This window comes from Puntigrus tetrazona, chromosome 13 (assembly GCF_018831695.1).
Source record: "Puntigrus tetrazona isolate hp1 chromosome 13, ASM1883169v1, whole genome shotgun sequence".
Taxonomy (NCBI): domain Eukaryota; kingdom Metazoa; phylum Chordata; class Actinopteri; order Cypriniformes; family Cyprinidae; genus Puntigrus; species Puntigrus tetrazona.
The window spans coordinates 3,344,305-3,366,137 of NC_056711.1; the positions used below are offsets into that span (position 1 = coordinate 3,344,305).

The 21,833-nt window shown below is 38.1% G+C and overlaps 1 protein-coding gene across 5 annotated transcripts in view; it reads left to right on the forward strand.

Moving 5' to 3' along the window:
• Positions 1-21,833, forward strand: part of tjap1 (tight junction associated protein 1 (peripheral)) — a 77,930-nt gene that overhangs the window by 23,876 nt on the left and 32,221 nt on the right. For 2 of the 5 annotated variants that reach the window (XM_043255234.1, XM_043255235.1), the window contains exons 2-4: positions 3,448-3,596; positions 17,081-17,276; positions 20,448-20,476. In XM_043255234.1, the coding sequence (XP_043111169.1) occupies positions 3,577-3,596; positions 17,081-17,276; positions 20,448-20,476 (245 nt within the window). In that variant the 5' untranslated portion in view covers positions 3,448-3,576. The other 3 variants (XM_043255236.1, XM_043255237.1, XM_043255232.1) reach the window with 3 other exon arrangements.

Sequence of the window (21,833 nt, forward strand, 5' to 3'; positions counted from 1 at the left end):
AGCACAAAATTCAGTTCCTGGAGGCCAATGGCGCCAACCCTGGTCAGACACACCTGATTCAGCTAATCAAGATCTTCAGGATCACTAGAAACTTCCAAACAGTTTGTGAGATTGAGCCAGAGTTGCGACGCTTTCATAGGCTTCTATAGGAACCGAGGAACTTGGAAGTAAAGCATGCCATGAAGCGGCCAATAGTTACAAACATCAAATAATTCCAGCATTGAAGACCATATCAGTGCTTCTGAAGTTGAGGAAATCACAGCAGTTTTGGCCATTTTAACACATTAGTGTGTGTGTGTGTATAATTTGCTCACCCGTGGCCGTCTCTAGTGGTTTTGTGGTTTTCCAAAATTCAGTCACCGTTTTCAATTGACACACTTTAGTTATTGGGGAAATTACATTTTTTTTTATTACTGAAGTTATTGCAAACTTAAACCTATTTGAAATTGATTTTTTTTTTGCCTATTTCAAAAAGCAATTTTCCCTAACTGTATTAAATGCATGCCTCATCTTTCATATGAAGTTCTTACATTTTACATCAATATAATACTTGTATAATACTACTCATTTTACTTAATATAATAAGCCAATACAGGGCTGTTACCAAACAAATGAAATCAGTATTAACAAAACCTTCACTGCAGAAGAAACAGAAGCAGCTGAAGTGGCATTTGATGCATTTTCAGACAGTTCAATAAATGTAACATAAAAAGCATTCACACTTCAAAATTATAACGACATAATGTTAGCAGCTTTTAATTTTTTTTTAAATATACAACTCTAAAATGTTGGAAACAATGCAAAAAGAAGCTACTTTAAAATATGAACGTAAACCAGCAGTGTGTGTCTAAATGAGTGAGTCGTTGAGTCATTTATTCAAGCGATTCGTTGAGTCATTCGTTGCTGATTCAGTCTTGAATAATTCCAAAATGGCAAATTTTACAGTAAGGAAACACCACCCTGTTATTGCTCAGAGATTTACAGCTGTTAGCTATGATCCTTGTTTGGAACAAATCTCGAAAAAAAACGATCAACATTGACACTTATCAAAAAACGCCAAAAGTTAGGCTTTGTCAAATTTGCCTGTCGTTTTCATTCACAATTTATTTGTAGAAATAAAGCACAAAACTGCTTATAACAAAAATATGTATATTGTCCTGTGTTTCATTCATTACATTGGCCTATATGTCTTTGGGAAAATTTGGTACCAATATTTTCATTTCTGTTCTGCTGTTGGGCGCGTTTAGGAATTCTTAAAAAAGCAGCGAATATTAATTATCAAATTGTATCTGGTTTTAAATTCAGTGCTGTCATCCTCTTGTGATGACATCGGGAAACTGCACGTTTTGTAAATAAATTATGCTTGGCAGGCCGTGTATAATATATTTTAGTAGACACTGAAATTTCCATGGGCCGGACTTAAGACACCGCTGACTTACATGAATGTCATAAAATAATACTGGGATGTCGGAATAATTACACTTTCTAAATTCAACATTTTAAATTGAGTTTTTGATCATTTCTTTTAAGCAAAATAAGCTATTATGATTGGTAAAACTCACAGCAGCTAGAGTAGAGCTAGATATCTGTAGGTTATATTTTAGTGTTTAATCCATGGCATTACAGAGAAATCTTTATTTTTCTGGCCACCAAACATCTCCAATTTTCCAAAATGTTTTAACCTTAAATACTACTCGAATTGTAATATAAATAAGCATAATAAAAATATAATATAATATTAAAATGAAATATATATTAATGCTGTCTCCTCATTATTCCCTAAATTAAAATGCGATTGCAAACTGTAGTCAATACACAAACAATGCACTATTTGTTATTAATCACTAGAAGTTGCTGCAAATATAGCGAAACTGCTGTCTATCTTACTTAAACCCATTCAAATATGTCGACAGCTCGAGTCTTTTGGATCTATCGAGAGCTTCGTGAACCACGTGACCACACGGCGGCGAAATCAAAGAGAGTCGCAACATTAAACTTGAATTAATTATATTAAATAATATTCTGGCTCTTCCCAGCTTTTTAATGGCGGTAAACTATGCTTTTGAAGTTCTAAAAAGCCCATCCATTCATCATACAAATAATCCAGTACAACTCAAAAGCAAAACGATGGGTGTTTGTAATTAAAACATCCACATTTAAATCATTATATACTATTACTACTGGCTTAATAGTTTTAAATATGGATATTTTTGGATATTTTCTTTTAAAAACCCATCCTCAAAAAGTATTCGTTATGCCCTCAAATCCTATGGATTGCTTTTATGATGGATGGATGGATGGATGCTCACTTTGGAGCTTTATGGTTAACTCCTATTGTGTTTGTCTTAAAGAAGAAAGACAGTAACACTTTATTTTGATAGTCCACTTCAGACATTCTACTAACAGTAAGTAACTTTGTAACTACATGTCAACCGGCAGTCATTAGAGTATTAATAGACCGCTATATATCTTCTAACACTTTATCTACAACATGCTATTTGAAACTTTGCAAGTACATGCCTTATTCTACTAACCGTAACCCTACCTGCAAATTAATGAGAATGAGTTGACATGAAGATACCCAAAGTTACTTACAGTTAGTAGAATGTCTAAAGAAAGGCATAAACACCTAGAATAGTTTGAGGGTGAGTAAATTTTGGGTTAATTTTCAGTTTTGGGTTTAAGTTTAACTATTAAGTCAGTGTGATGTATTCATTATAATCCTTGATAAATGCAAATACAGTAGAAATATTAGATACGCTAAACAGAAGCTCAGCCATGTTTGCTTGATGTGTCAAAACAAACCTCATTAGTGCATCAAGCAACTGCTTATTTTAATAAATGAGACAACATGTGTTATGGAGAGAGGTTATATTTTTTTGTGTGTTCTTTTGAAAAACAGTATATGAGTGTGAGAAAGCAACTATTTATTTATCTGGTCCATCTCATACTCTGCAGGTTAATCTTTAGGACAGATCTGCTCAGACAGGACCCGGCCGGCAAAGAAACGTTTTGAAATCGTTCTTGAGTCGGCCATCGCATACGTTTAAGTTAAGCCCCACAAACAAGCATCGCTGAGTCTCGTCATGTTCCAGGCAGTTTGTTTGGTGTGCGGTGTCAGGGGAACATCCAGCTTTCCGCAGAGCTGTCCCTCACATCCATTAATCAAGCCACTTTCTCCTGATGGAACACACCTTAATTAGCATCTAACCGCTTTATGCCTGCGGGCCCCGGGGGACCGCGAGGGTTCGGCGTTACAGTGAGCGAATCGGCGAGTGTGAATGCAAAGCAGTCGGGCGGACTCTCATTTGAGACACGCTCCGGCTGTCCCACGGGGCCCCCGCCGCGTCTTCGTTTGACACACAATCCCGGGCCTGGATGATTGGCAGCGAGCTGCTCTGGCGCCAATGACGGTCGTGTTTTTCCATCCACCTGCTTTTGTTTCAGGTCATTGATAGCCCTGAGGTTCACGTGCTGAACGGGGGAGGAGGAGCGGGAGGAAGAGGAGCGAGACGCTAGCTAGATTGAGTTTCCTTGGCGACCGGAGGGACCCACTTGGGGCGATGACTCTGGAGAATGCAGCATGCACACTTGAGGTGAGGGGCGATGCCAAGCCATGCGGTATTTTGATGCTGTTCTGTAACTTTTTTTTGTGTCTGTGTCTCTCGCGGTGCTCAATGTGGCCACGTTTCCCGCGTCGGATCTTGCCGAACAGGTGTAATTAAGTCAATTCGTTTCCTGGCAATTAATCAATTGCACTTTTATCTCCGGCTCTTACTGATAAGTGGTCAGCTTTTTGCTCTGGTCTGTTCTTAAGAGCTGGGATTCTTTTTATATGATCTAGGTTGTAGTGTTTTACAATTGGATCTTTTGCGTAATCAATTGGCCATTTGCTCTGACAGTAATAATAGCGTTTTTTACTCATTTTCCCTCAAACTGTTTTTAGTGGTTGGCTGGTTTTCTTTGGCCTCTGTTGAAAACTAGGGTTGTCATTTTTCCAATTTTTCAGTAGTTAATACCAGTGCCAGTAAAATTTTAATTTGCTATTGAATAAATGAAAACCTGAAAAAATTCAATGAAAACGATAACAATTTAGTGTAGGAATCAGTTCTCCCTATTTAATAGTGTCTTTTTAGCATGCCTATTATTACCATATTGGCTGTTTATTAGTACGTATTCTGCATGACCTTATTCTACATCTCTATTCACCCAATCCCTAAACTTAACAACTACTTTATTTGCCATTTATAAGCTAATTAGGAGTTTATTAATGCTAAATTAGTAGTTAAAGGTTTGTAAAAGGAGAATTTGACCTTAAAGTGTGACCATTAAAACATTTGAAATGTTTACAGTCACCTAACTGAAAATGCATAATCGCAGAAAGATATTAATGACGTTTTGAGAGTTCAAGCACATAGCCATATTCGCGAAGTGTCTGCATATCAAATATGAGTCTGCCAATACTGTAGAAAATTCATATATTTACTTTTTCAGAACATAATATAAATTAAAAAAAAGTTGTAAGCAGCTTTGATGTAAGTTATGATCCTTAGCTGACCTGATCGTTGTCAAAAAGCAGACTTTCTATGTATAATTTTGCATTATTCTCCATGAAGAGTGTGAGGGAGAATGACGCTCGAGTGCTATAGAGACCTGCTATAATGAGCCGAGTTATTGTATTGACCCCTCTTCAAATTCCTGGAAAATAAATGACTTTTTTTTTTTTTTTTTTTATCTGCAGAAACCGAGATATATGAACCTTTGCTGTGTTAAATTATTCACTTCAGGCCTGAACAAAAGCGAGCATGGGCCAGCAGAACTGAACGCTGCCCAGCTCAGGTGCTTGTTAATAATGAAGTACTTATCTTCAAGCCCTCTGTGCATGTTTTTTTTTTCTTTTTCGACGTTTTGTCGCTCAAACAATGCTTTAGTTTTGATTGACAGTGACAGATAAAGCGAATCACTCCTCCATCTTTCTCAGGGACAGTATGTCGACTTCGAGGTTACACATGGATCACTGTTCATATTCACGTCTCACGGACACGTGGGTGCGTTACGTCGAGTTCTGCGTCATTCAGAATGGAGTCAAATGTCTTTTAAAACTCCACTTTGAAGAATTAAAGGATATGAATTACCTTTGAACTAGTGTTGATCACGGTTATTCACACAAAAAATTGTTTACATAAAATATGTGCACTGTGCTTATGTTTATTTAAATACACATTCATACATTCTATTTAATTTATGTACATTTTTAAATTTTTTATATTATGTAAAAATATATTTAACACACACGCACACATATTGTGTAAACTAAAGCTTTATTTCGGATGTGATTAATTGTGATTAATCATTAGACAGCACTAATACAAACACACATGGGCTAATTCCAGAACTGTTTGATTACATTACCATCATAATCAATATGTTACTGTTATTTTTTATTGTCAAATTATTATTAGTTGCATCCAAAATGTATATATGTGTATATGTGCACATGTATATGTATAGACACACACACACAAAAAAATATATATATATTTAATGTATATATTTAATGTATAATCATTGCACAATTTTATTAAATATTTATATAAATATTATTTACATTTGTATTTATATGTACATAATATACGCAGTATACACGGTTAATTACACATGATTAATTGTTTGACAGTACTATTTTTAATAAACTTTATTTGTATGCACCATGGTGGAACAGCATATAATTTCCTAAAATTTACTCTAATTTATACATAAATATATATATTTTTTGCTCATTATTTGATTGAAAAAAGTTAAAGACATTTTCTTGTGCGTTGCCAATTAAAAATAGCTGTGTTTTTTCTTCTGAATGCCATATTTAGTTTAGAAAATGTTTTTTTCACATAAAATACGGTTTACAGGTAAATAGACGCTCTTAAATGGATTTTAAAAAAAACCAATAGCATTACTGATGAGGGGAATATTTGAACTGAATGGTGTATTAATAGATCAAAGTCACAGTGTTCAATTACAGCTCGGTTTCAGACAAAAGAGAGCACAAATAAACAGACATATTTATAGCAACAGAAGACGACATGAAATCCAAGCCACTGAATATGATGCAAACCATGAACAGTATCATTTACCCAGTTTATATCTCTCCATATCATTAGTGACACTCTCGTACATCCATTCATGGAGTGTTCAGCTGGAGCTCTTTCCTGTTTGGCCCCCTTACGTTTGCGCTTTCCTCTAATAAGCTGATAATTCTATTCGCTTTTATTCTGCTTTCTAATAAGAAAACCGTAAGAATACATTAAAGACCGAAGCAGAATGCATAAAGTCAACTTGTTTTCGTGGACTAGATTTAAGGATAAACTCTAAACGCTCGAGAGGCCGTATGAAACGAGGGCTGCCGGTTTGAGACCGCTGGTTTTGTAGATTTTATAAGTCTTCCTAGAATTTTATGACGCATTTGGGACTTTCGCCTGTAACAAGATTGAGCCCATACCGGGGTCGAGGGAGAAAAATGATTCACCGTGCTGTGACTCACTCAATCGGTGGATACAACCGAACACGGCCAAGAAAACAAGACACAACGTCTCCTGAACTAAAGCGGCACTGCATCCTCTGATGCTGTGTTTTCATACGTTTTTTTCTTTTGGCACATCAGAGCGGACATATTTATGTGGCTTTTGTGAATCTTCGGACCGAATTAAACAACAAGCCATTTTAGACTCAGAAGCATCGATGTGCATCAAGATTCGACTTTGGAAGCCGATTCCAGAATAGTTAGATGCTGAAATATTCCCACCGCTACCCAATGCAGCTGCCTGAAGTGTTTATAGACAAGCTGGCGCATTGAAAGAACTTGTAGAGGAGATCACCGTAGATTGTTCTGCTGATCTAGACGTGATTGATTCGTCATCTTTGCTTCTCGCGCAACAGGAGGCGCCGAGCCAAGAAGCCCCGGTACAAAGAACAACATCTTTTGTCTACAATCCACAAAATGCTCCACACCGTGAATCAAGACTACGTAGACGTTAAGAGACGGGTTCGTTCCGAACACCAGCATCGTTTGCACCAGTCATCTGGAAAGTGGGCCGGAGGTGACAGATTTCGAATCCGCTTTCGCATGTTAAATATGTAAAGGCAGTGGTGTTAAAGCCCTTCAGAGCATCGTTTTTTTTCTTCAAAATGACAGACTGCTGTGATTAGGACGATCCGCTTTGTTGTGGAGCTCTGATTTCTCGGTATCGATACTAAATCAATACCGTGAGCAACAATAACCATGTCGACGAACACATGTTTGCAGAGAAAGGATACAGGTCTTGCAAACCAAAGTGAATCATCATAACTGCTGGCTTGATGAACGCCCCTCGATCGTTTTATCTGCTGTCCATGTTTCCTGTCGTTTGCACAGTGATGGCGAGGATGCTGTTGAATCCTTGACTCATGTGTTGAGGGTTATCCTGCCAACAAGGACTGGCAAGCTTGCGCTGTCTGTTTGGCTTTTCTAATGCACAAATATTCTGTTGTCAAATCCTGATACTGTTCATTCTGATTAGCATTAGTGAAGAAAGTGCATGCTCAAGCACACACACACACACTGTTGTTCAAAGGTTTGGGGGTAAGTAAGATCATTAAACTATTTTGAAGAGTTAAACCAAGCTAAAATGGTCTTAACCAAGGTCAATAAAATTCTATTTAAATGTGTTTTAAAATATAACTATAATCGAACTCCAGACGGCAGTGTCACATGATCCGAAGACGCAGATTTACTGCTCAAGGAGCATTTATTATTATCATCAACTGTGATGTTTTATTCGTCACGTTTCATTGACGAATAAAAAGTAAAAAAAAAAAGTATATATTTTGATACCGTTTTAAACGATTGAATGCGCCCTTGCCGAGTAGAAGCACTAGTTTCTTACATAGAAGTAAAAATAAATCTTACATTGAATTTCAGTAATTGGACATGTTTTTTAGTGGAAATAACGAAGGCATGATTTCATCCGCCAGGATTAGATTGGATTGTGAAGGGACGAAGCATGCTTTATATTTTACCTCCCTGCCTTCACAGCATAGGTTACGTCAGCAGAAAATGTTTCTGAGGCAGGCAAAGATATTACATTTTTAATGAGAGGTTATAAAAACAAACATTTTCTGTAGAATACAGTGAACTTACACGATAAGACCAGGGCCGTTTATTAATAAATAAGAGTCGTGACGACACACAAGCGGCCGTGGCTTATTTTTTTTAGTCTCTTTAGCGAGAGAAGATGAAGCGCAGTGTTTGAAGGAAGTGAAGGTGAATGGGTCTCAGTATCGGAGCAGCAGCTGACTGTCATGGATGGCTAACCGCCACGGGCCTCTAGTTTGTTATTCTCTGCCATATCTCGTGGCAAAGCTTTCTCATCCACAGCAGACGCCTTTCAGTACTGCAGAAAAAAAAGACCTCTGTAACAGCACTTTAATACTGCATGCTTTCAGGTCAGGGAGAGCAAATGTTTTCACCAGGAAAAAAAACTCTTAACTGACAGTTAAAAACATCTCAAGGGGTAATTTACAGTCTCCTTGATGAAAACGTAATTACGTTGAGACCGTTTTGCCGTCGCAGCGGCGGTGTTTTATGAGTAGGGCATGGCACCGTGCCAAGGTCATGGGTTCACATGCTGAGTAAAAGTGGCAGAAGCGGAAATGTATTTACAAATCCATAAATTGCTAATTTTAGAAACAGATGTGGTTATTTAAACCCGTGAAGATACCAGACAGGATTAGGAGATTAGGAGCTTTCTTATACTGTATTATACTGTTGCTCTTTATAAAACATACAGTGAAGCTGCAAATATGGAAGACCAAAATAGCAAAATTTGATTAGTAAAAAAAAGATAGTAAACAAGTCATATTTTGTTGAACTGCACTTTCCGAGATCAATTAGCCAAGCAAGGAGTAAATGGACCACCCCTCATTATAATAGTGTTAACTTTTCTTCATTTATGTGTTGCTTTTTATTTTTTGCGTACTGCAATAAAATGTGGTGTGTAAAATTTATTTTCAGTCTGAATTTGCAGGTCATTTTCCCAATTAATTACAAAGAAAACACCCAGTAACACACGAAATAGGATTTTCTTGTGAAGCGTTCTCCTAAGTGAATAAATACATTAGTGCAAACGATTGATCACGTATAAAATAAAAGTTTGTTTCGTTTACGTAATAAATCATAGCTATCAAAGTATTTGTATTGTGGTTTTTATCATGTACAAATGCACACGCATACAGTATATATTTTGAAAATATATACATATGTATATTTTACATTTATGTAATGTAACTTTTTTTTTTATGCAGGCATGTGTTTGTATTTATAGATGCAAAATAAATATACACGTTAAACAAAAAACCTACGTTAAATAAAATGAATGAAATTTTAAAAAAAATTAAAGACCAAGGTATTATTTACCGATAACATTCTATTCATTACTTCAAAATTACTTTCTTTTTCACAAATAAAAAAACCATAAAAGTGGCTCTGTTGTGGGTTACGAAAGGTTTCTATTTTGATTTTGGGAGTCTCCAACAACAGGTTTACATGCATGAAAGGTCATACAACGATTATAATATGCATTTATTTTTACCCTACGATTAAAATGCAAGAGACCGACAAGTGGGCGGGGATATGCTAATGTTTCATGTTGACATCAACGCGAAATGGCTTGGGATCCGCTTTAAAAATGACTCGTTTCAGGATGTTTTCACTCACGTAGAGCTGCGTTACACACTTCGTGAAAGGTCGTTTTCAAAAATGCATAATAGGAGCACTTTAAGAAACTGAATGGGGTCGGTTTTTAAATTCGTGTTTACTTCAGTGAGCCGTTTCCTCAGTGTTGATCAAATAGAGAGCCCGGCGTTTGACTCTTTTACTTTTACACACCCCGTTAAGCCCAAGGTAAAGTGCACATTACTTGAATTCCATATTGTGCTTTCGTTCATTGTAACATCTGATAACATTTAAAACAGTTTCTTTATACCGTACTATGGCGCAGTGTCCTTTATCTAATCTCATCTTACCCCGAACACATACCAGATAACATTCAAACTACAGTCAGCTTTACCTTCTGTAGGATATAACCAAAATGTCCCTTTTTAGTGCCCTGACACTCCATACAGTCACTGACTGTAATGAGTATAATGTCACAGTGTGTGTCTGCAGGAGTTCATTATTATTGCTGTGGAGAGCAGCCTCTGTGTTAATTAGGCAAAGGAAGAACAATTGCTTTGAGTTGTGACTGAATGAGATGGTTTCCGAGAAGGCTGCGAGTGAATGCAGTGACTGATATTATTAATATTAATGTAACTTGTGATGTGTGTCTCACGGTAGACAAAAAAACAGGAGTTCACTTGGAGTTTACAGACAAAGTTTGTGAATTCATAAACCTCATGCTAATGGGATGTTTTTCATTATACCATCCCTGATGTTATTTTTCACTCTCGAGATGGAATCTTCATTATGTTTTAGGATTATGAGCATGCAAATGTTTTAATGGTGATTTTTTTTTTTTTTTTTTTTTTTTTTTTTTTTTTTATAACTTCCGTACCAAATTATGTCATTAGAGATTCATTTCTGTTCCTTGTGTTTTGATGAATCAATGTAAAACTGCGATTTTAATCACACTAATTATGTTGTAAATTATCGTGTCCCTTTTTTTGCCTGCGTATTGTGTGCATAAATAAAATGTATATCAGTTAATTAATATAACTAATGAAAGGTCATTCGTTGTTTTTGAGTGTAAACATCATGGATTTTTATTTTTTTTTTAATTAGATTTTTGCAGTAAATGTTTTCAATCTAATTGGCTGGGTGGTCAGTTCGGTTAAAATATGGTTCGCTCGACTGAAGATAACAACAGATAAAAGTTTTTAATTAATTTTAGAGCAGCTACATAGTATTAGCTATCGATAAAATAGCCCTGTTCACACTAAAAACCGTAACCGTAAAGATTACTACATTAGCGTCCACACCAGCGGACATCGTCTGCATATGTGACCTTGGGCCGCAAAACTCTTAAAGGAGTAGTTCACAAAAAAGTACATTTTGTCGTAATTTACTCACCCTCGAGTAGGCGCAAATCTGTCTGAATTTCTTTGTCGAACACAAAAGAAGATGTTTTGAAAAAGTTTTCGCTTTCCACTGATTTATAAGGAACCTTCAAAACGAAGTGAAACCAAATTGACTCTTATAACTGGTTTTGCGGTCCAAGGTCGTACATTCTTATCCAGTGTGTCTGTCCCTTTAAATTCTCGGGCTCCTGAGAACTGGATTGATTCTGATTGGCTGTCAGTGTTTTTATCGTTCATCAACTGGAAAAATCGTTTGGATATGATACCAACCATATTATTTCTCTGTTCCTTTATCGTTATGGTTGTCATGTAGACTCGGCTAATTCATTAATATTGTGAACGCGCTAAGCACATCATGCTTAGCGTGAACAGTACTTCAAAAATATAACTTTGTGTAGAAGTCACCCAAAACTAGTTTGTTGCATATTCGTAACAGCCACTCTACTGATTTGCATTTTGCGTTAATATTTCAACGTTCTGTTGTCAGTAATTCCTCGCATACTGTATTTATTTTTTTATGTAAATGGTTCCCTAGGGCAGAAATACATTTTACTCTATTATTTACAAGCGTGTGAGGATTTTCTTACCAGATGACCTGGATTAGATTCACTTCTCGCCTTGGAAGGTTTTGCTGCTGATATTTATTTTAAACCTCTTTCACTTCATAGATCGTGTTGCAACGCCGTGACAAATCACATTTCGGTAACCCAAGCAAATGTGTTTTTCAGAGCGCTCGGGGCCTGAGGACCTGCGAACGCCACTGAAACCAACCAACATTTCAGGTACGAAAACACACTATCTAAATAATTAGTAGCGTTTGTGCATCCTTGTCTTGCCTAGCTGACAGTCGGCCTCCAGAAATAGCTCTAATTGCAAAATGACATGTCTCTACAGAGCTCTCTTGTGAGGCACAATTGCGTCTCATGATGTTCTCACACAGTCATCTTCGCGATCAAAGAGATTTAGCTGTTCTAGAAAGGAAGTTTCGTTTTTTTTATTAGCAAAGTTGATGCTTTAGTTTTTTGCCGTGACCTCTATCGTCTTTCACGTCTTGTGTGTAGCAGCAAGTCATAGCCGGAACCGACCATTCACTTTTTTTTTTAATAAATAATTTATGGTCTTGTTTAACCGTTGTCTATTTTAACATCCCGGTATTAGTTTTGGATCGCTGCAGCGCTAGCGTTCTTGCTACCGAATTAAAAGCACAGCTTAATGACTTCAAACCAGACAAGGTACGGGTCCCAACGCAACTCGGAAAGCGCAGGGTGACACATTCTGCTTGTCCTGAATAAAATAAGCTAGATGTAACCGGGCTGTTTCTCTAGACTAGCATCATCAGATATGCAGGTCGTAAGGGAATTGAGAATGATCTCCGTCTGAAGCAGTGAGAGGAAGTGTGAGGGGTGCCAGGAAGGGCTCAGCGGCTGCAGGCGACTGAATGTTGCGTTGTCTTACGGAGTATCTAAACTTATGCTGATAATATAGAATTTCGACACATTATCGGCAGCATTTTCTGCTTTTTGGTAACCATTAAAATCCAAAACGAAAAAAGAGTTTAAAACTAATTCAAACATGCTTATTTTTACTGAATATGGGTTGAAAATTGCGTTGTCTAATGATTAATTGCGATTTAATTGTATGCAAAATAAACTAGTTTTTTATGTTTGTGTGCTGTTTATATTTATGTATATACAAATGCACACACATGTATACATTTATGAAAAAAGGTTATATACTAAATATTTCTATGCAATATAAAAATGTAAATATTTTCTAAATGTATGTTGTCTGTGTGTGTTTGAGTATACGTAATATACACAGCACACAAACATATATTATTTCAAAAAACATATGATGCTGTTAATCACGATTAATTATTTGACTACTTGAAACTACATGCAAAAGCAGCTCAGAGTCTGAAATGCTTTATAAAACTGTAGATTTATACTGTGGTTTTTACAAAGCCAGAAAGGATTAAGCCAGTGAGGATTATTCTGGCGGCTTTTAATTTAGCAACATGTATAATCAGAACGCAACCAATTCAATATTGTTTTGTATAAAAAAATATCCCCTGTTTGTAACGCTCTTACAACTTACACGCATGAAAACGTTAACCTCTTTAGGAAGCGTAGTGAGCAAAAAAAGTAAAAGAAAATGCATCAAAAGTAGTTTTAAATGGAGGCTAATTTTAATTTATTGCCAAACAAATATTATTGTTATTCATTAAATTTCCCAGTTACATTAGTGATGTTAAAGATACTGTCTTTTTCAAATGATAGTTTACCCCAAAATTTAAATTGGTGCAATTTTGTCTTTCTGTTGAGCACAAAAGACGATATTTTGGTTTACAAATATACTTCAAAATATAATCTGTAGTGCCCAGAAGAAGAAAGAAACCGGTTTGGGGTTGTTAAACTATCCCTTTAATGCCTCCAATTGTCATATCAGAATCTCTATCGCCGTTGGAGTGCATCTGACTTGGAGACCTGATTTATTTGTGGAGGTTTAATTAAAGCAGTTTAATTAAGTGCACGACGTAGAATGTCAGATTCCTCTGAAACGAAGCTCCGCAGCATCTGTGTGGGCATGCGATGGTGTGAAGGTCAGCGTGTACTATAATTTCATCCCTTCTGTTCTCATAGAGCTGTAACCCTCACCCACAGTCGTTAGTTCTGTCATGACGAATACAAAGCTCAGCCGGAACGCTTTTTAGAACACGCGACGTTTAAAAGAGTCAGAAATCCAGCGTGAATTAGGTTCTGAAAGAGCAGGAGTCCCTCGGACGCCGTCTGAAGCACAATCACGGGTACGAGAGATTCGACGTGGATTCGAAGCCACGGCGCGTCAGAACGGAGAGCCCTGTCGGGTAAACCGAGTCACACTGTCGGGCCTAGTTCAGTCTGCGTTTTTCATCGATCTGCGGTTGTGTACTTGTGTAAGCATCGCAGGTGGTGGTTGTAGTCAAGGTCATGTCGGTCTTTGACCGTAGGTGCTGGCCTGTCATCAATAGCCGTCTCATGGCGATGATGAATGCTGGTTTAAATATCAAGAAGCAATTTTTGCTGGATCTTCTGAGGCGTGGTGAGTTATTCGCCTCTGAGAAATTTCTCACACCATCTTTGCTTTTCAACCCTTGCGTGACTAGCAATAAAAGCTTTAGGCCTTTTGCCCTAGATGTTGTAAAATTTAGAAGGTACAAGGAAACCTTCTTCTGTTTTAAAAAGGACACGCTGAAGGAATCTCCCAAAACACAGTTACGTTCTTCTGTCTTAGAATGAAGTCTTTCTCGCTGAATTGTTGATGTTCTGTAAAGTTTATAAGGTCGTTTTCAATGGCAGAAGGTTTGTAGTCTGGTAGATAGTTAGTAGGGGTGTAACGGTATACATGTGTGTGCCGGACAAATATAGGGTTGTTTTAACCACTGTGTTTATGCATATTCATTTAACAAATCAATATTATAAATCAATTTTGATTAATATGAATAAATACGTGTTTTCTTTACTAACATCACTCTTTTCCTCGCTTTTCTTACATTTCAAAAAGCTTGTAAAAGCGCTGTGCACATTGTACATTAACTTTCAAATTAGCAGGAATTCGACACAAAGCTGTTGTTTTTCCTTTGGTTGAGTTTTCTCTCTTTTACTCGCTTCACTTTTAAAAAGCACTTTGCGCATTTTACTTTCGATTCGAAATCGGCATCAATTCGACGTCAACATATAAAATAATCTACACAATGTTTAAGTATACAAAACTGAATTAAACACTGAAACCAAATACATATAGAAACATATGTTTTTTTAGCAAAACCAATAAGAAACCTTGGAGACACGGCATACTTGAAGTTTATTTAAATTTATGTAAATTTATTTAAAATAAATAAAAATACACAGTATTAATAAATAAAAATCAACACTCTGGAATAATAAAAACTTCTAATATCACTAAATAAATGGCAGAACACAACAGGTTTTCCAAAAATAATAATATATTTCCAAATCCAAAATATTTTTAAAGCTGGTGTATTTGCATTTAATTTTGCCATCGTCTTATCTGTCTCGCCTCACTCTTCTTGTCATCTTCTCCTCACTTGATGAAATGAAATCTGATCTGTGACGTGACTGGCACGCTGCAATATCAGCCGTTACCAGTTTTTAATTGTGGTGTCTGTTCTCTAATTGAACTAAATGATTTTTATTACTATAAAAAAATCGATACATATCACATTCTTTTGATTCATCTTTTTCAAACACGTTTATTTCTGCTTGCTGTGTGTCATTGTGTAGGCCTGGCGTGTTTGTGCACTGTGAATAGTGGATGACGTCAAGAGGGAAAATCAGCCTGTCAATAAATGGCACATTTTGGCAGTGACCCCCTCACGTGCGGGTGTGTGTATGTGTGTCCCAGCTCGTGCCCTGCAGCACATTAGCAGCATGCACAGGGAACACCATTGATCTCTTATTGGTACCACACTGTGACACACCAGCCAGTTCTCCCTTCACTTTTCCCATTTTACCAGTCAGGAACTATAAAAATAGCCACACCATTGCAGAAAGCTGCTCTCCTGCAGGGAAAAGTGTGACTCAGGAAGAAGTGGAGAGAATCTGGGTGTTAACCATGGCCTGCTATTGTGTGTTATATACTCGATAGCGTTCTGACCATTGTTGTCAATTCTGGCTGCAGTGTTGAATTATCTGAACCTCAAATCAACTTGGCCGCAAAGTTGCTTTATGCTGTAGTTAGGTTTAAAGAGGCTGTTATTAGGCAGATGTTTTTGCAGCAAACTAATGGTGTTGCTGGAGCTGCTTAGCATGTAAAATGAAATGCAAACATAAGATGACAGTGGCATTCTAAATGTGTGTGTGTGTGTGTGTGCGTGACTTTAACTGCAGTCCTTAAGCCAAAAACTCATCACTAAACACCAATGACCTGTACATATGGGTGCAGTGATTTTAGACACTGATAGAAATCAATTTTTAAATACATGAATTATATTTCCATCTTTGTTGCCACAGTTTTGGAAGTGCCTTTCTCTGTTCTACAGAAGGGGGTGTTCCAATACTTTTGTCCATATAATAAATATATGTATACATGTATATAATATATAGTATACATACTGTGCTGTTTTACACAGAGAGTTGCTGTTTTAATAGAGATTCACCAGGCAACATTTTGCTTTATTCATGGTACTCTGCCAAAGTCAAAAACAGTCGATAAATGAGGTGAAATGTTCTGAAAAAATGATGTACTGCATTCATCGACATTTTTAGCAAACCAGAACTACTTTTTTATAACTCAGGGTTAGCTGAATATTTATTTCAATAACTTGAGTTAGAAATCCCAAACTTCCGAGTACATTTTGATTGACAAGGTAAATGCTGCAAGTCAGCCTCATGTGTCTCTAAAGTGATTGGATCTCAACAGCACACCCACTTTTCCCATTCCAAACATAGCTTCCTGTGATCAATAAGAGTCATGCAGGCAGTGGTTTAACAATTTGTCTATTGGAAACACACTCCAACATGTAATCAATCACCCGCTTTAGAGCGATTCCACTTTTTTTCCCTTCTCATGCCTCTATATTTTACGTCTATCAAACCACGTATCTCTCTTTACCCTTTCCCACCCATTCTCATCTTTCCTTAGTGGCGCCCTCCTTTACTTATATCACATTAGAAGTATAGACCGATATTTAGTGGTTATGGAGGCTTTTTGCCCCTCGTTTTCCCTCTATTTAACTCCAGCTGTCTATTACAGCCCTAGCTGTTTTTTATTGGCTGTTGCGTTTTTAACCGCCCAGTGGTGCAGCTCCCATCAATGCCTATTGATTCGAACAGCTTTTTTGTCATTGCTGCTTAGGGAGGAAGAGGAAGGGTGGCACAGGGAGAGAAAAACAGAGGAAAGGGACTGCTCTTTTTGCACAGGACAGGCTTGAAGGCTACTGCTACTTTGGATTCTCATGCTTCTCTCTCGGCAGGACTAACGGATGGTGTATGGAAGCACACGGATCTCCCAGAATGACGAGTGCTGCTCCTGCCCGGAAACCGTACCGAAAGGCACCCCCGCAGCACCGCGAGACGCGCCACACTGTGCCAGTATTTCGAGAGGATGTTAGCGGGAGTGCCTTGCCATCCGCCAACCCTACGTTGTCAGCCCAGCCTGACCCCTGCCAGGTAATTTTCCCCCGAAATCATGCACCCATTTTGCAGCGTACTCGGTTTACAGGCCCTTACCCGCAATGCCCTGAGAAACCTGTGTGGTCCCAAGCGTCCGACAGCGAGCTGGATGTCTCGAGCCTGTCTAGCTTGGAGCTGAGTGTCCTCCCCCCACCTCGGATCTTCAGCCACGGTTCGTTTCGCGTGAGACTTCCTCCCAAGCATCGCCGGCGTCGGAGAATGAACCGCTTTATAAGTCGTAGCGATGATCTGCTGGCGTTCTCTGCTGACGACGATCTTGTTTCCTCGGAAGGCTCCCAACAGTGCATCCCAGGCAGTTCCCCATCACACTCCACTAGGAGTGTGGAGCGCTTCTTGGTCTTCAAAGAGAAAGCGGAGATACTTGCACCCAAAGAAGAACAGCATCCACCCCATGCAGCGCCTCTACTGCATGCCCATCCACCCAAGGGCATCCTCAAGCAGTCTCATCAGTTAGGAGTATACTCTTCTGACAGTCTGCGCAAGTCTAAGTCAGCAGAGATGCTAGCCCAGGCCAGAAGTCGTGGACGCAGCAGGAAACCCAAAAGTATGTCCTTGGATAGGGAGAAGGGCGTTCGAGCCTCTCCCACAGGTCGCGCTACTTCCACGTCGTCTACATCTCCCAGCTCCATGCCACCGGAATGGAAGATGCAACTTCTTGAGGAAAAGATTAAATTTTCTAAATTTCTGGATGAAATCACCTACCGGGTCTTGAGCCCGGCTAGTTTAAAGATGCTCCGAGCTAACCTTCCAGAGCCTTCTTTAAAAGGGAGTCAAATCAAGCAGCACAACAATCCCCAACAACATGAATCCAAGGAGCGTCATGACAAAAAGCAAGAGAGGAGCCGACTTTGGGATGATTGGGCCGCCCAGCATAGAAGAGGCAGCAGGAAATCAAGGGAGGCAAGACCCAAGACATGGCACATCTCAGAAGACAGTCCTGAGGGAGCATCAGAAAATCAACAGCTAGATCCTCATCGTGAAGGGGCTCGTTCCAAAACCGAAGGCCCAATTTATAGCCAGGTGGGGGGCAGCGATGATTCAGAATGGGATGATAGGACTCCAAGGGGGGCTCAACACCAGCCTCAACCCTACCAGTTTCCCCATATAGAAAGCAGAGCCGTGCCAAAGGAAAATACAGATAAATCAGGGATGTCAAAAGCTGAGATCCCCATCATTCGTGTGGAGGGTGAGAAAACACCTTTATCACAAGTGACTGCTTTTTCTATATTATCACAGATCAAGGTATGTCATTGACAACATTTTTAACTTTTTACTCCTTCTTCATGTACAATCCACTCTTGCATTCGTGAAACTATGTGCCATGTTGCTTTTAAAACAATTGTACCTGCATACTATCGCAATAATCTCTTTCAGAGATCAACAAAATTTTGTAGGAAAATTATCACTTTGTCATCCTCACATTGAGCCACTGACTTATTTCCATGATGCATTTTAAATATTGTTGACAATGCTTAGATGCAACAACAATGGACAGGCAGTTTTACATTAAATGTGTGATGCCAAAAAGCGAGGCTAATCGCAGAACGATGAACAGTGCTTTCACACCGAGCACGAACTGATTGATTGCCTTTTGCTAATTCACACCTGGGTGGCCTCGACCATCAATGTATTTTTCCTCAGATACGCATTTGCAGATCCACTCCTCAATGTGCATCTTTAAATTAGTTCTACACCAGAAACACATCTATAATGTTTAAATTTAAGTAGAGGTACAATTAGCATCAAGCTACATGTGGAAACGTATTTGATTATTGATATTTTTGCTTAAAAACCCACTTTAAACCCATTTAGCTTTCAGAATAGTCTTATGTGTTCGTTTACACTGGTTTTCGTAAAAAGGAACAACCAGTCATATCTCTTGTGCAACATACGCTGCTCTGGCACGTGATCTAAGGTCAGACCTAATTTGTTGTCCAGTTTCGCTGCTGAGAATTTTTCTTTGGGCCATGAATGATCGTGCTTGGTGTGAATAGCCCCATAGGGATCTATTGTTTAGATTTAAAAGCATCTTTGCGGCGAACGTTCAGTGTGAAAAGAGCTGTCAACATTTAAAAGGCATCATCAAAGTAGTCCATATGACTTGTGCGCTGTATTTCCAAATGTTCATACAATAGTTTGTGCATTTCTCAAATGTTATTTGCAGTTGCATGGAAAAAAAACAAACAAACAAACAAACTTGCTATGCTGTGTTAAATTCATCAGAATGACAAACGCTTCCAATGCAGAAGCTTTGAATCTTGGCATAAGCAAATGACATTTGAGAGCTAAGGAGAATTATGCGACTGAAGCCTTAGAGTGTGGCTTCAAACACTTGGAATACTGCATGAGTGATATACATTGTTTTGGTTTTTTTTTTTGTATATTTTGAACCTTGACTACTGATCACCAGTTATCACTTCTGTAACAGTTTTTCATCTGGTTTTATTTAGATAACACATTTTTATCCATTACCAACCAAATGCATAATTAGTGTTCAAACACTTGTTAACAAGCTTTCTCTTCATTGGAAAAAAAAAAAACCCAAAAAAACAAACATTGCCATTTTCTGCTCTGTGGGATATGGTGGCTATTTGCTGGCTTTAAAAAAAAAAAAAAAAAAAAAAAAAACAGGCTGTCAGACCGATTTCATAGCTTCACTAGGCATGTGCATATTGACCTGTTTGGCAGAAACACATGCTTTCCCCTGCATCACTTGCCTTTTATTAAATGAATTAACCAACACATACGGGTCATTTATAAATCTGTAATATTTAATTGTTCCGTGCTATAATGTAAAACTTGCAGGTTATTGATTTAATGAACATTTAGATGTCACAAATGTCTATTTATCAAAACAACAGTCCCCGATGTCTGCTATTATATAAATCTGTTTTGTCACTAGTTAATTAGAATGTTTGTTTTAGTTTGCTCTGACATTTAGAAATATTTTTTCAGCCACATGTAAGATCAACTCAGATTCAAGTCTTGAGGGCATGTTATGTTTGGTATAAAGACAAATATACAGCAGTGTGGGTATTAAGGATACGTGAAATATTTACACAACTCTCTGATTCCTCTAATACTCTGCAAAATTTATGCATAGGACAATATTCCGTGCTCATACTTAATGAATGTTCTTTTTTACAGGAGTCCTTATCAGATGCAGACAGGATCAAGTAAGTCGATTATATTCCCATCATTGTGATGTTTTCGATTTTAGTCCTCACAGATTTTGCCGACATGGATTGGCAGTGTGTCATTTCTTTCTTTCGATACTCTTTCTAGAAGCCTTGTATTATTTATGACATGCACTGAAGTGTTAAAGTGTTATGTGGCATTAGCCATCTAATCTGACCCTAAAGCTGATTATTCATTGGCTCTTGCCGTTGTATGGCATGGTTGGCCAAGAGCCAATTAGGAGGCGCCTGTATGACATCACCAGCTGATTAGTACAGAAGGATAGGGTGAAGCAGCTGGGCGACTGTCAGAATGAAAAGCCATGAGGTCTTGTGATTAGAAAAAGTGCCCACCTTTTAATGACACCAGACATCCTCTCTTTTACCCACTACACCTCAGGTGCTCACTGGGTACTAGGTCGAATGCACTTTGATCAGAGACATCTTGCCTTCTTTCCTGGCTTACAGGGATTCTAAGGCTTTTAGGCTCCAGCACCAACCAGCAGGTGCACATAACTAGTGATGAGGTTCTGCTTTCAACCCAAGGCCTCCCAATACCTCTGCTCCATTTTTTTCATGTACTTCGTAAGCTTTTATGTTCTCTTCCTGGCCTGTATTCCCTTTGTTGCTGCTTTTCTTCCATTGAAACCAATGCTTTAAAGTCAGCACCTTAGATCTGGTGTAGCTTAAAAGTTATTCTCATTTTTAAGCTGTTCTTCAAGTTGCCACTCTACAACATCAATACAAAGGTGGTGCTTGTGAGAATACTAAACTACATTTTGTCAAAAACGACTATTTGGTTACCTTTTTTTATTTTTGTCTACCTCGTAAAGAGCATTGCAAACGATAGTCCCAGTGCCATATTTTGAACGTGCGATATAAAATAGAAAATCTATTATTTATTATACTTACAAGCTGCTGGTCCAAATAAATTGGGCACTAAACCATCTTTCAAGAGCAAGCGTTGTTTAAATCTTTTATGTTCACAAACAGCTACATTACTCACTGCTTCATGAAAGGCAATATTGGAAATGGCATAATTTAGTTTCATGTTTGAAGGGATGGTTCACCTTCAGTTGGTCCCCATTTATTTCCAACTGAAGGTGAACAGTCCCTTTAACTGACCTATATTAGCTGTTTTTTTAAGGGCAGAGTAAAGTAGAATGCAGATGGCATTTTTTTAAGTTATACAGTTAATTAAAATGGTCAACTTGTCATATAGGGTTTCTTATACTTAAGGCAAAGTAAAAAAAAAAAAGTTCATTGCAGTCCATCCCAGATTACTCGTGTAGGAGCCTAACAGAGCTGAGTCTGACTCGGTGACGCCAGACGGAAGCGTGCAGGACGCGGTCGGGCA